This window comes from Prionailurus viverrinus, chromosome C2, assembly GCF_022837055.1.
Source record: "Prionailurus viverrinus isolate Anna chromosome C2, UM_Priviv_1.0, whole genome shotgun sequence".
Taxonomy (NCBI): domain Eukaryota; kingdom Metazoa; phylum Chordata; class Mammalia; order Carnivora; family Felidae; genus Prionailurus; species Prionailurus viverrinus.
This window is the reverse complement of record NC_062569.1, coordinates 75,986,712-76,001,804: the sequence shown is the minus strand read 5'-3', so window position 1 is coordinate 76,001,804 and position 15,093 is coordinate 75,986,712. Positions and strand designations below refer to the sequence as shown.

The following is a 15,093-nucleotide window of genomic DNA, read 5'->3' as shown; positions in this document are numbered from 1 at the left end:
CTCTCTCTCAATAAGCAAACAAGCATTAAAAAAAAAAAAAAGAGCAAAAGGAAGACTGATTTTTAAAAAATCAGTTCAATATTCAGATGATGTATGTTTGTGTTAACACTTCCCTCCTTCTTGTATGGGAGGTATATAGAGTTGTATCTTAAAATATAATTTATTTCTCAATGACATTGCATTTAGAGGCTGAAAGAAGCTTTTGAACCAGTTTAGCAGACTGTTCTGAATTTCGACCTTTTGTGAATACTAGAAAGTAACCTGCATGAAGGCAGTGATTTAGAGGTGTGGGGTCTGTCCACTCTTGCATCCCTAGCACCTAGAGCAGTACCTGGCACATAGTAGGTCCTTCAGTAAGTATTTATTGAATGAATAGATTTTAAAAATCATATATTTTTCAGTAAAAACTGGCTGTTCAAATATATCAGTTACCTTGTCATTTCTTTAGCTTTATTCCCCTTCCCCTTAATGTTAATTTCATTATGCAAACATTTTCCTTTTTATATTTAAACTCATCCATCTTGCCTTTGATAAGTTTCTGGCTTTGGGGGAAAATGGAGACTATTTTCCTCCCATAGCTCAACTAAGTAAGCAATTTAATTCTCTTTCTTCTATTTATTTCATCTTTTTTTTTTTTTTTTTTTAAAGTTTATTTATTTTTGGGACAGAGAGAGACAGAGCATGAACAGGGGAGGGGCAGAGAGAGAGGGAGACACAGAATCGGAAGCAGGCTCCAGGCTCTGAGCCATCAGCCCAGAGCCCGACGCGGGGCTCGAACTCACGGACCGCGAGATCGTGACCTGGCTGAAGTCGGACGCTTAACCGACTGCGCCACCCAGGCGCCCCTTATTTCATCTTTTTAATGTAACTTTTTGGGTTAATCCCAGATGGATTAATGTGTGGTATATCTTTTAGATGTTGGAGTTGCCAATTTCCAATGTGGGGGGCATTCCCCACCCCACCCCCCACCCCACAACACCAAGAAATTCTTGGATACCAGCAGGATGTCTGAGAGTTCAACTCAATTCTGACTCTCTCCCGAGACAGCATCAGATTCTACCTGTTAAGCGCTCAGACCTATAAGACTGCCCTCCATCTCTCAACTTTAGACACTAGTCGCCAGCCCCAGGTTGTTTGTTATCTTTACTTTTGACCCGACTGGCTATAGATTGAAGGTTCCACCAACTTCCTCGTTAAAGTTCTTTTAATTCACTAGAATAGCTCACAGAATTCAGGGAGACACTTACTTACATTTATCAGTTTATAAAAGACATGTTAAGAGATATGAATGAATAGCTAGACGAAGAGAAACACAGGGCGAGGTGTGGGGAAAGAGCATGGATCCCCAGGTGCACCAGTCTCCTGAAATCTCCATGTGTTCACCATCCTGGAAGCTCTCCAAACCCAGTCTTTTTGAGTTTTTACAGAGGTTTCATTACACAGTCATTATTGATTAAGTTATTGGCCATTGGCTGATTCAGCCTGCAGTCCCCTGGTAGGGGGCAAGACTGGAAGTTCCAACACTTTAATCACGTGGTTGGTCCTCCCAACATCCAGCCCCCAGCTTTGGATGAGGTCCAAAAGTCACTTTCATTAAGACAATAAAAGACACCTTCATCACTCTTGGCACTTAGGAAATGCTAAGGGGTTTTGGAGCTATGATCCAGTAACTATGGTTGAAGACCAAATATATACGAGAAATGTATTTTGGTTATGTGAGTGACCAAATATACATTTCTTATAAATCACAGTATCACAATGTGAAACCTGGATCTCAATGAATTCATCTTTAATCTGTTATTTGTTTTTCCCAACAATATTCACTGAATCATGTTTCTCTACCCTGTTATTTATGCTTTCATACAACAAACACTTATAGTTTGAATATGTTAAGTCTTTTCTCTTGGTTCATTTCCATCTTTAATCCATTCAAATTTAGAATGTCGATAACTCACTTTACAGGATGTTAATGTGGTGGGATAAGTTTATTTTTATCTTTAAACAGACATACTCTTTTATTCCTGGCCTGTTTGGCCAGGTAAGCTTTTTAGGAAGGCTAGAGAGGAGAAGTTAGGCCTACAATCAAATAGTTGGAAAGATGAGACATCTGTGTGGTTACTGACAGGGTGGTATAAAGATAATTTTATTTTGTTTCAGTATAAGTCTATAATGTGTCTGTGTTTAACATCTGTTCATCTTTGGTTTAAAAATAATGAGGAAGCACATTTTTTATTTTTGCAATTAAATAAAATAGTTTTTTTGCATTCTAGTATTCTAATCATGTACTTGTGACTTTGACTTTGAAACTACCATTTGCTTGTCATGAGGTTAGTTGAGAGAGTTAGAGTTAGAGAGTCATAGTTTATTTTAATCTGATACTCACCCTGGGGAAAGAGGAGAGCTGTTTATGAGGGTACATTTGAGGTCATCTTGTACAGTGATAGTTTATTTGCTTTTTTCGTTTGTTTGTTTGAAAGCGTCATAGCATAGTGATTAAGAGCCTCAACTCTGGAGCCTAGACTCAAATCCCTGCTGCCACTCAACATCTAAGTGCCTCCCTTTCCTCAGCTATAAAATAGGAGAAATAATAGTACCTACCTCATAGGGTTGTTATGAGGATTTAAATGAGTTAATACCTAAAAAGTATTTGAAACAATGCTTGGCACATAGAAATGCTGTGTTGACTTGTTATAAATTAATTTGCCCAGATATTCCTGTCATCTTTGGGTAAGTAAGCTGTTTGCCTTTACAGATAAATGCTAGTCATGAGATCTGGCTATAAACAAGGACAATTACTCTAGCTTCTTCTATTTCTTGCTAAAGTCCTGGGGTAGGTGGGATAGAGGCAGCTTTAGGTCAACAAAATAAAACTGAAATTACTAAAGCTAATAGTAGTGGGGGAAGAAGGTTTATCAAGAGGATGCAACTGCCAGTTGACCTGTGAACTGGACCCTTACAATTGGAAGCTCCTCACTCCCTCCCCCATCCTTGGAATGTGGCTTCCACTTGCCTTCCCCTCTCCCAGAAGCTTCCCGAGGAACACAGCCTTGAGATAATAATGTGTTGTTGAGACCATCTGGACTGTATACATGACTGAACCTGGTTAGGGCTTCTAAACTTTTAAGACTCTGGAAGGTGGGTGTGGAGATGTACTCATCTTGTCACTCAAGAAAAGTCTCATATGTAAATTCCCTTGCTTATCAAACCTGCCACCTACCAATCTGAGGTGGTTTGCCTCTTTCCTTGGTCTCTCCTTGCCCTGCATGTATGGGGGCCAGTTTACAAACCAACTGTTGGCAAGCCAGTCAGGAGACCAAAGAAATGGCCTTGGGAAAGAGGCATCCTCCTTGGGGGAAATCCCTGGTTGGCTATCTACATTGATGTGGGGAGTGGTGGCCTGTATGTTAGATGCTTGTGGACCACCATGTGAGTACTAGGACACCCTGAAAATGCCAGCAGGTCTGATACACATTTGAGAAACTACACATAGCACACTGTGCTCACTCTGCCCAGTGAGCATTCATTGTGAGCTGGCCTCTAGTCTGGGCAGCTCTGCTGACCACTGATGCCCAATAAACTAGAGGCTGAAGCTTGGATCAGAAAGTTGGGTAAGGGCTGAAGTTAGAGAAGGACATGCAGTTGTCCACTATTCAGTTTTGGGACTGGCAGACTAGGTGGGAGAGCAGGATAATAAGTTGGAGACCTTAGTCTCCATTTTGCCATTTTGCCATTTTGCAAAGCTAGGAGGGTGTAGGCTTCTGTGGATTGAGGTCTGAGCACTTGTGACAAAGCCTGATTAGGACTCTAAGAGGTGGCTCAGTCGGTAGAGCATCTTACTCTTGATCCCAGGGTCCTCTTGAATCCCAGAGTCTTGAGTTCAAGGCCCATGTTGGGCATGGAACCTTCTTTAAAAAAAAAAAAAATGGATCTAAGAGTTGTAATTGCTGGAAAGTGAAGAGAATGAAGGGGAGAATATTATGGTGATTGGCAGTGAAATAGACAAAATGCCCAAGGCTGTCCAACCCTTAATACAGAGGAAAGTTCCAAATAGCAATTACTCAAAAAACTCCTAAGAGAAAACTTGTACTCTCTCTGCCCCTTAACGTTGTAAATTTTATCATGTCTTTGAAATGTAAACACCCCAGGAGATAACCAAAACACTGCCCACAGAGAGTGAATTTAAAAATAGGGAAAAAGAGGGGCGCCTGGGTGGCTCAGTCTGTTGAGTGTCTGACTTCGGCTCAGGTCGTGATCTCATGGATCATGGGTTTGAGCCCAATGTCAGGCTCTGTGCTGACAGCTCAGAGGCTGGAACCTGCTTTCAGGTTCTGTGTCTCCCTCTCTCCCTGCCCCTCTCCTGCTTGCGATCTGCCTCTTTCCCTCTCTCTCTCTCTCTCTCTCTCAAAAATAAATAAACATTAAATAATTTTTTTTTAAATAGGGAAAAAGAGGCTTTTCAAAATACTGACCGCTATAGAAGCTCCCTTGCCTCAGAAAGCTTTGGCCATGGAGCGCCTGATGGCTCAGTCGATTAAGCATCCCATCTCAGGTCAGGTCATGATCTCGCGGTTCATGAGTTTGAGCTCCACACTGGGCTCTGCTGACAGCGTGGAGCCCACTTCGGATCCTCTGTACCCTTCTCTCTCTGCCCCTTCCCAGCTTGTGCTCATGCGTACTCTCTCTCTCTCTTTCTCTCTCTCAAAAATAAATAAACATTAAAAAAAAGAAGAAGAAAAAAAAAAAGCTTTGGCCGTGTGAGAAATACCTGATTCACAGCTAGAGTTTTGGAATGAAAGCTACAGGGTCTCTGTGTCTGCATGTTATGTAGGTCTATGGACATATATTACATATGTGGTGTTTTTCTACCTCCAGAGGGCATTGCCAAAATTACTATGTAAAAGAGTTCTATTTAATTGGCTTCAGGAAAAATAAATTTAAATATCAATAATATACTTCTGTAAAACTGAAAAAATTTTATTTCATCTGCTAAAAGGACAAAGTTTTCTTGAACTATTGGTTTGGTCTAGATGAGACTGTGAAAGGTTTTTCTTTACCTTTTAAGTAATCTGCCTAGAAAACAAAGATTCTATGGTTTATGAAAATAATTTATTGCACCTTATGTTACCTTTATTTTAGAAAACTGAGTCTTCTCTATTAAAAGAGCTAAGTTTTTTACAACTCTGTAGCTTTCTGTATTAGCTTTTGAAGTCTTTAATTGTCACTTTGGCAAAATGGGTAACTAAGTATTGTTTCATGGTGGCTGTAATCTAATCAAGTGTTTTAAGCCTTTTGATATTTTTGACAAACTTCCCCCAAATCAAATTCTTCTTTTTAATTTTTTTTTTTAATGTTTATTTGTTTTTGAGAGACAGAGAAAGAGTACAAGCAGGAGAGGGGCAGAGAGAGCAGGAGGCACAGAGTCTGATGTGGGGTTCAAACCCATGAACCGTGAGATCATGACCTGAGCCGAAGTTGGATGGATGCTTAACTGAGTGAGCCACCCAGGTGCCCCACCCCAAATCTAATTCTAATAAAGTCTTGTTCACTTTGAACTAACTTTGGGATTTTTCAGAGGGTCCCTAGAAACATCTCAAAAGATGTATTCTCTGTACTTGTGAAAGGAAGACATTGAACTAATTAGGCTTAATTTGTTTGTTAAATTTCATGGGAAGCATTGTCAAATAAGAAGTAATGCTCAACTTTCTTTATGTTGTTCCAGAAATTGTACACAATTCCTAAAAATCTGATATGTCCTGGTTCAGTCATAATTCTAATTATTATTTTAAAAAGGATGTCACAGGGGCGCCTGGGTGGCTCAGTCGGTTAAGCGGCCGACTTCGGCTCAGGTCATGATCTCACGGTCCGTGAGTTCGAGCCCTGCGTCGGGCTCTGTGCTGACAGCTCAGAGCCTGGAGCCCGTTTCAGATTCTGTGTCTCCCTCTCTCTCTGTCCCTCCCCTGCTCATGCTCTGTCTCTCTCTGTCTCAAAAATAAATAAACGTTAAAAAAAAATTAAAAAAAAAAAAAAAAAAGGATGTCACAGAAATAATAAAATTTCTTCCCCCAAGTTTTCACTTTTTCTTCTTTTCTAATACATGATAAAAAAATTTTTTTTAGATTTTTTATTACATTTATTTATTTTTGAGAGACAGAGAGACAGAGCACAAGTGGGGAGGGGCAGAAAGAGAAGGAGACAGAATCTGAAGGAGGCTCCAGGCTCTGAGCTGTCAGCACAGAGCCCGACGCGGGGCTCAAACTCACAAACTCTGAGATCATGACCTGAGCTGAAGTCGGACGCTCAACCGACTGAGCCACCCAGGCACCCCCCAAAAAATTTGTTTAATGTTTATTTAGTTTTGAGCGAGAGAGAGACAGACAGGGTCCGAGCAGGGAGGAACAGAGAGAAAGGGACACACAGAATCTGAAGCAGGCTCCAGGCTCCAGGCTACATGCTGTCAGCACAGAGCCTGATGCGGGGCTGAGACTCATGAGCCGCGAGATTGTGACCTGAGCCGAAGTCAAATGCTTAACAGACTGAGCCACCCAGGCGCCCCTCTAATATATGATTTTAAAACGTTCACAGTTTTACTCCAAGTTCTGCTATAGCCCCATCACACAAATTTGGAAGTGCTATAATTTCTTAGCATTTTGTTCAGAATATTTACTAATTTCCATTTTATATATTTAACTCATATTATTTAGAAGTGTGCTGGGGTGTCTGGGTGGCTCAGTTGGTTAAGTGTCCAACTCTTGGTTTCGGCTTAGGTCATGATCTCACAATTTGTGGGTTCAAGCCCTGCATCGGTCGCCATGCTGACAGTGTGGAGCCTGGTTGGGATTCTTTCTCTCTCTCTCTGCCTCTCTCCTGCTTGCTTTCTATCTCTCTTTCCAGCTCTCTCTCTCTCTCTCTCAAAATAAATAAATAAACATAAAAAAAAAAAAGAAGTATGTTGCATGATTTCTAAATATCTGGAGATTCTCTTGTGTTCTTTGTTACTGAATTTGAACTGAATTCCAAAGTGGTCAATGTATATACACCATGTGATGTCAGTCTTTTGAAATTTGTTGAGGTTTGCTTTAGGGCCCAGCATGTAGTCCGTTTTGGCAAATATCCAGTGTGCACTTGAAGTGGTATTATTTTAATTTTTATCTTCTTCTGAAGCTTTGGATATCCAACTAAGGCTGGTCCTCACAACATTCTATACCTATTCTGTACGTATTCCCAGTTTCTACTTCCTTATAGTAGGTGTGTTTGTATTTTTAGTATATCTTTCTCCTTTCTCAACCCAATGGCTTTCTTCTTGTTGTGGTTATAGGTAGCCTAAAAGTTAAAAACAAAAAAACAAAAACACAAAAAACCTACCTTTGTTGTACTTAGTTTGTTATTAGGTTCCATAGTCCCTAACCACAAAATAAGTGTTCACCTAATACCTAAGTACTTTATAAAAGAGTTAATTCTGTGGCGCGTGGGTGGCTCAGTCGGTTAGGCATACAACTTTGGCTCAGGTCATGATCTCATGTTCTGTGAGTTCGAGCTCCACATCGGGCTCTGTGCTTACAGCTCAGAGCCCGGAGCCTACTTTGGATTCTGTGTCTCCCTTTCTCTCTGCCTCTCCCCCATTCACGCTCTGCCTTTCTCATTCTTAAAAAAATAAATAAACATTAAAAGAAATTTTTTTAAGTTAATTCGTTTCTTGGTATTGATTCATTTATTATGTTAATGTTGTTATGTTCTTGAAACTGGTCTACCTTGCCTTTATCAAAAGGGAAAAAATGTGTTTCCCAGTTGGGAAGGCTGTGTACTTTCCCAATACTAAGCAGTACCTTATCTTATCTGAAGATGCATAACTGTGTTGTGAACTAAAGCTATTGTATTTGAGGAGAGAGCCACCTAGGCATCCAGGTAACCTCCATGCATGAATTCATTTCCGCCAACATTTGAGTGGCCTCTGTTCTGTGTGGAAAAGAAGTGGTGCATAAAAACGGAGACTCTGCTTTGTGTAAGACGGTGTGTTAGGTGCTGCACTACTTAACTCTTCTTGATTTGGGGATCTATTCTTTCTTGCTGTTTCATAACCATTGCTGGAAATATTTGTGACAGTGTGAGAAAAGGATGATGTGCTTATAATCCATATCTGAGGAAAATAACACCTCTCTTCTGCAACAGGAAAGTGTCAACTTTTAATTACTTTTAGACTAGACAAGGATACAGGTGTTCAAATTCTTGGCCCACCGTCTTCTGCCTCAGTCAGACTTTGAATTACATGTATTTCTGTTAATGTGATTAAGTGGTATTTATAAAAGCTTTGTGGTAAATATGGTTGGTTAACTTTGTATTTCAACTCATGGGACCCTCAGCCTTATGCTGCAGATATCTGGGTATTGGAGCTCTTAGCTGTGCAGCCAGGTGAAAGCCCCTATTCTGCTCTCCCTGCTGCTGATAAAGGAGAAAGGGGGGAGACATGTGTACATACTGGCTTTTCTGTGTGACAAGGGCTGTTTAATTGGGGATGATTATGAAGTTCTTGTCATAGAAAATGGGCGACAGAATTTGCAGTTAGTAGTGAAATAACTGACTCTCAGTTATTGGAAAATGAAAGATAAAACATTTTGGTGATAAAAATATAAGTTTTAGGGCGCCCGGATGGCTCAGTCAGTTAAGCATCCGACTCTTGGTTTTGGCTCAGGTCATGATCCCCGAGATCGAGCCCTGCATCAGACTCTGCGCCGGGCATGGAGCCTGATTGGGAGTCTCTCTCTCCCTCTCTCTCTCTGTTCCTCTCCCCTGCTCATGCTCTCTCTCTCAAAAATAGGGGCGCCTGGGTGGCTCGGTCGGTTAAGTGTCCGACTTCAGCTCAGGTCATGATCTCACGGTCCGTGGGTTCGAGCCCCGTGTCGGGCTCTGTGCTGACAGCTCAGAGCCTGGAGCCTGTTTCAGATTCTGTGTCTGCCTCTCTCTGTGACCCTCCCCCGTTCATGCTCTGTCTCTCTCTGTCTCAAAAATAAATAAACGTTAAAAAAAAAAATTTAAAAAAAAAAAAATAAATACAATACACTTTAAAATATATATAAATTTTAGAATATATAGCACAAAGAGTGAATCTTAATGTAAATGGTGGATTTTAGTCAATAGTAACATATCAGTATTGGTTCATCAATTTTAATAAATGTACCACCCTAATGGAAGGATGTTACTAGTGGAGGAAACAGATGGGGAAGAGGTGGGGAGATGAGGAGGTATGTGGGAACTCTCTGTACGTTTTGCTCAATTTTTCTGAACCTAAAAGTGCTCAAGAGTTTGGAAGTTCTATGTAACTGGTTTAATGTTCCTCAGCAAATTCTTATCATACAAGTTAGTTTTAACCCCGAGTCTTGGGATTTCTCAGGTAAGATGAATCTGGTTTGCAGATTGAGCTACTATGTCAGGTAGATTTGCCCCTCTGTTTTTGTAATGTTCATTAACTGTGCCCCTGCCTTCTTTATCTGTTAAAACAGTTGGAATGCCAAGATGCCTTGGAAACAGCAGCCCGAGCTGAGGGTCTTTCCCTGGATGCCTCCATGCATTCTCAGCTCAGAATCCTGGATGAGGAACATCCCAAGGGAAAGTACCATCACAGCTTAAGTGTTCTGAAGCCCATCCGGACCACTTCCAAGTAAGAGGCTCTGCCAGTTAATGACTTGTCTGTGAAGCACCAAAAGCATTTTTGAAAATTCGGGCTAAGATCAGACCATTTGGGAAGACCCATTTATAGTCAGGAACCGTTTGCTAAACAGTGTATTATAAATGCTGGCTAGCCTGTCTGTGTGCACTGACAATTTTGTGCTTTGGGTTTTCTCTCCTTAGACACCAGCACCCAGTGGACAATGCTGGGCTCTTCTCCTGCATGACTTTTTCTTGGCTTTCTCCTCTGGCCCGTGTGGCCCACAGGAAGGGAGAGCTCTCAATGGAGGACGTGTGGTCTTTGTCCAAACACGAGTCTTCCGATGTGAACTGCAGAAGGTAGGCGTCTCTGGTCCACCCTGGTCTCCCACATACTGGGTGTGTAGGGCCTGAGCTAGGAGGGTGGGTCCGGCAGTGTGACGCCCTCAGCTCTGTGTTCATTTAGGATCTGAGCTGTCCTCTGGAGGGAGGGTAGCCTGGGGATGATTTTCTCTTTGCTCTTCTGCTTTATCTCCTATTTCACCTTTAATCCTGTTTTAACCACGGGCTTTCTCTCTCTCTCTCAGCCCCGCTTCTCTTCCTGAGTCGACAGGGAAATTATGTTGCTGCCTTGTGACAGAATACATTTTTGTGGTAGCTGATTATCATGATTAAAATCTAGCTTACAACTTTACATTTGACTACAGGATTCTTCAGAAAGGGTTGGGGACCCTTGAGGAAGGAGCTCTTAGCCATGAGCAAATTCTGTTCAGGGATAATTTTTCTGGGGGGAAGGAAGGACTTTTGTTCTCATTATTTTCTATGTCATGAGGGGCTCCCTATACAGGGTAAATATGTAGTTACCCAGGAAGGGTATTTTTTTCCCAGAAGGTGAAGTCCGTGTACACAGTTTAAAGGAGAGGTTCGTGTGAGTGGTGTCAAAGCCTGGAGGCAAAAAGCAATGGCAGGAGGGAATCTAGGGAGTGTCTGTTCACCTGGGGAGATGTGTAACGAGGACATGTGCCCTTGTTAAGACTAGAGAGACTGTGGCAAGAAGAGCTGAATGAAGTTGGGCCAGACGCCGCTTCCCTCCGAAGGGTTGTGTGGATCTTCTGCCGCACCAGGCTCATCCTCTCCATCGTGTGCCTGATGATCACACAGCTGGCTGGCTTCAGTGGACCAGTAAGTTCTAACCATCCTTTCTGACAGTCTCCAGGGGCCCGGCCATGGCCAGCTCTAACACTCTTGTTCTGTTGCAGGGGTTGTGCTCACCTTTGGGCTAGTTAGCAGCCTTAGAGTTGCCTCTAGGTCTGTTGAAAGGGAACAGTCGATTCTGGAGTGAATGGTGGCTTGTCAGCAGCTGGAAGGATGAGGGGCCATGTTGCCAGAGGAGAGCTGGACCTGGCTTGCTTTCCTGGGGCGGGTGAAAATGAATGATTCCAGCCCTGTGCAGGACTGTGCTTCTTTGCTGCGTGTCTACATGAAATGACAGTCTTGGTTTGGGAAGATGGTGTCTCACGGTGCTGTGAGTGGGCGAGAGCGGCGTTGTGTGGCGTAGGTTGCTGAGCCAGTGCTGGAGTCACACCGAATGCCTGGAGGCAGGGTTGTCACGTGTTTGGCGGTTCCGTGGCAAATGAGCCCGAAGAAACTAGAGGAGCGTTGAGGTTTTTAGAGTCTGACCTGGAGTCTGCTGAGTTCTGGTGTATGGTGTGAACTGTGCTGTAGGTGTCGGGGTGGTAGCCATGGTTTTTTCCTAGTGTGTACTGAAGCAGGGTAGGTAAGAGAGTGATGTTCACGCTGTTCTCTGGACACCTGTTTCTTACACCTGCTGTGCTTCCTTACACTTGAGACTTTGATTAAATCTATTCTCTGCATATTTGCCTTGAGGCATCGGAGCAGTAGTGCTACTTATACTGTGCATTTTCCGTGTGTGGGTAAGCTGGAGGTTCATGGTTTTGGTAAGTATATGCCTAAGATGCATGGTGATTAGGTAAAACTAATTTGCAGTTTTTCTGTGTTTTTTTTTGTTGTTGTCATTATTGTTGTTTGTTTGTTTTTTGTTTTTTGGTTTTTTTTTTTAATGTTTGATGCCTTTTTAAAAGTTCTGATCTCTTTTCTGAAGCAGAGAACACTACTTTCCTGGTATTAGGTTTCTATATTAATTGACCAACTAACACACTTTTGTATAAGTTTTAAGTAAGAGAGACCATGTACCTGAATATTATGTTATTGACCAAAATGGCAAACATGTTCATAGGACCAGCTTCCCCCAAGAAGAGCTTCTGTCATTGTTTCACTACAGGGCTGGTGGCTGCTCTGGATCTTCTGTGGAATTCCTTGAGCTGGATAGCACAGTATACAGGCTTTCATGATTCCATTTGGCCAGTGCAAGAAGTTCATTGGCTCCCCCCCATACAAAAAAAAAAAAAAAAAAGAAAGAAAGAAAGAAAAAAGAAAAGAAAAGAAAGGAAGAAAGGGAAGAAATTCCATAGATTACTACAATTTTAAGTTTTTATTTGGGGAAAAAAAAGCTACCTATGCATGTTCAGTTTGGGGCCTACAGTCACTCCCTCGAGCATCTGCATATTCCTTAATCTCTCTTTTAAGGCACTGCGTACTGGATTGCTAACTCTAGTAAACTCTTCTAGATGCCAGGGAACACTGAGAGCCTTCCTTTAATAGGAAAACTGCAGCACGCCTTTCCTTCTCTCTACCCTCTTGGGGAAGAGCAACTTAAGGCCTGTGTTATTTCATGTGATTCCATCCTAGAACAATTGAGAAAGCAATGGTCCCACCCGTAGTCTAACTAAATGATAAAAAGATTTAAAACTATAAGCAAAGCAAACTTCTTTTTTTTTTTTTTTTTTGGAGCTCCAGTTCTTATAAATTTTTTTTTTAATTGGAAATTGAAGAATCAGGCTGGTTTTGAGATTAGTACTAGCAATGAGCATACCTTCTGTTCTGTGGATTTAAATCCTTTCGAAGAACATCCATTTTAGATTTTTGGACATTTTCTAATGTGGCACGACTTTCAAACTGGCTCAGTCTGTTCTTCTAGAAATCTATGTAAGAACCGACTCCCCAAATATGGGGATATTTCTGATCTCCTCTCAGGCCTCACTGAACCTTGGTAGCCACATGCAGAATATATGAAACAATGAAGTTAATGTGTGTGTATGTTTTTTAACTGGCTGGACGTTTGTACATCGAGATGATCCAAGGTTTCAGTGATGCCGGTGGACCAGAGCTCTGTGCAGAGTGTCCAAAGGTCACAGTAGTGTTAACGGAGTAGCAGAACGTATATGGGTATGGTCCTGACCTAACATGAGTGGCCAGACTTGCTAAGGTCTTGCTAAAGTTGTGACCTCCTTGGATTCAAACAATTTAAAAAGACCAGGCCTGACCTATGATTTTTTTGTGTAAAGAATTAGCATCCACCCTGTAGATCTGCAAGAGAAGACTACCTCCTGCAGCACTACATCTCGGTGAATGCTAACTCTGCTCCAGGGCCTTTTGGGGAAAGGGCAGTGAATAGCCTCTAGAGAGGTAAGTTTCCCACCCTCCCCACCTCTCCCCAGCTGCAGCTTGCTTGGTGCTGTCAGGATCTGGATTTGGGGGGAGTCTCTCTGTAGTGGAACCAGTGACAGAAGCTGTTCTTTAGAATTTTCAGGATGGCTGTATTCTGCGGTCAGAATGAGAGAGTCAAGCTGGGCAGAATCTCTCGCCAAGAGTTCAGGTAAGGTAATGTTTATTCACTGGGAATGCTTTCCACAGCCAGACAGCTATTCTGACAATCTCGAGTTTTCCTCCCAGTTTGTTTGCATTTAAATGATAAGTTTGTAACTTTTTAAAACTAAATTTTGGTTGGATTTTTCATGAAAAACCTTTTTTTCTTTATCCCATGCAAAATGGTTTGAAATGTAATTGTTTTTTTTTTTGTTTTTTTTTTAAACCCTGTGTGTTGGAAATTCTTTAATCTGCTGTTTCCTCTTTCCCCCCACCCTCTGAAAGTTTTACATAATGTAAGCCTTCATTATGTCTTTGACTTTCCCCCGGCTCCTCACCTCCGGGAGGTACTAATGCTATTGCCCGGTGCTGAAAGATGGCACTGTAAAGGTATGGGAAGGAAGGAACCCCAAACTACAACCTGCTGTCCTTTCACGCCTTCCTTTGGAGACTGTTCCATCAGTGCCGAGGTGTGTGAGAAAATGCTTTACTGCATCGCCATCTTACTGAGTTGCTTCACATGAGGAAAAATGGGGTTTTGACCCTGCCACTCAGTGACTCAGTTCCACATTTTGGATTGCATACTGGAAAAGAAGCCAATCTTCTTGCTAGTAAACCAACAACCCAGCTGTATGCAGTGGTGACCCAAACAATGGATATAAACCTAAAAATCTGAGGGAGGGGAGAGGTGGAATACAATAGTGCTTGGAATCTGAAATCTCATTTATTTGATCAGGTTATTTGCCGACACTTGACAGAAATCTGATTGGTGGGGATCTCTTAGGAACTAGTGGACATCTGGTATTAATTTCCTTTCAGGAAAAATGAGAAATGCCAGTTAACCAGAGAGCGTCTGGGTTCTGGAATTCAGTATTAGCCGCCTCAGGACAATTGTGTCTGGCCTCCATTTTTGTCTGTCATTCAGAGCTGGCTTCCATCTACAGTACCTTTTGCTATAAGGATCCGGGGTAGTTGGGTGGATGGGTTTCTCATTAATTTTTTTTTTCTTCCTTCAGGGTGGGGGATTGGTTTGGCTTTCTTTTGTCGTGGCTTGTTTTCTTTCATTTTTGGCAAGATCGATTTTAGCTGCAAGGACTTGAAAAGACTCTGAAGGATCCCACCAGTTTTTCCTTGAGGCCTAGATTTTTGTATTCTGTCCTGAACAGAAGTCATTCATCACAGCCTGCTGAACCAATAGCGCCAGTGATTTTAAGCAGAGTTACCTCTTTGGGGAGTTTTTAGTTTTTTGTTTTTTTGTTTTTTAATTCTCTTTCCTTAGCAGCAAGGTCTTATTCCTGGAGAATCTCCTCCACTGCAGCCTCCCTGCAGCTTCAGGAGCCTTAATCGATTAAGTGCTGTCAGCTTGATGTACTACTCCGGACTCTGGAAACAGATATCGGTTCTATTCTGTATTTCCACTGTGTGTAGCTAAAACAACAGTCGGAGGCCCGATGACCTGTTAGACGGCTAGCCTTGTATAACTCGACTCTGTATGTTCCCATGTATGTTACCGCAATGCTCCTCCTGTTGTACAGTGTCTGTGAGATGCTCTTTGAAGATGGTACTTTTTTTTTTTTTCATTTTCAATAAAAGTACATTACCTCCCACTTCCTGGTATTTAATCCTGTTGCTGAATGTGCCTTGTGTGAGTGTGTGCTCCGGCGTTGCAGGACCTCAGAGCTGGAGGTGGCACTCGGTGGTTCTTGGGGGCTGGCTGCCTTCCCTCAC

The 15,093-nt window shown here is 42.1% G+C and overlaps 1 protein-coding gene across 5 annotated transcripts in view; it reads left to right on the top strand.

Moving 5' to 3' along the window:
- ABCC5 (ATP binding cassette subfamily C member 5) overlaps positions 1-15,093 on the top strand; it is an 81,143-nt gene that overhangs the window by 14,958 nt on the left and 51,092 nt on the right. For 2 of the 5 annotated variants that reach the window (XM_047873946.1, XM_047873948.1), the window contains exons 3-5: positions 9,495-9,652; positions 9,844-9,999; positions 10,674-10,821. In XM_047873946.1, coding sequence (XP_047729902.1) covers positions 9,495-9,652; positions 9,844-9,999; positions 10,674-10,821 — 462 coding nt within the window. Of the gene's footprint in view, positions 1-9,494; positions 9,653-9,843; positions 10,000-10,673; positions 10,822-13,300; positions 14,973-15,093 lie in introns of those variants that run through there. The other 3 variants (XM_047873954.1, XM_047873953.1, XM_047873952.1) reach the window with 3 other exon arrangements.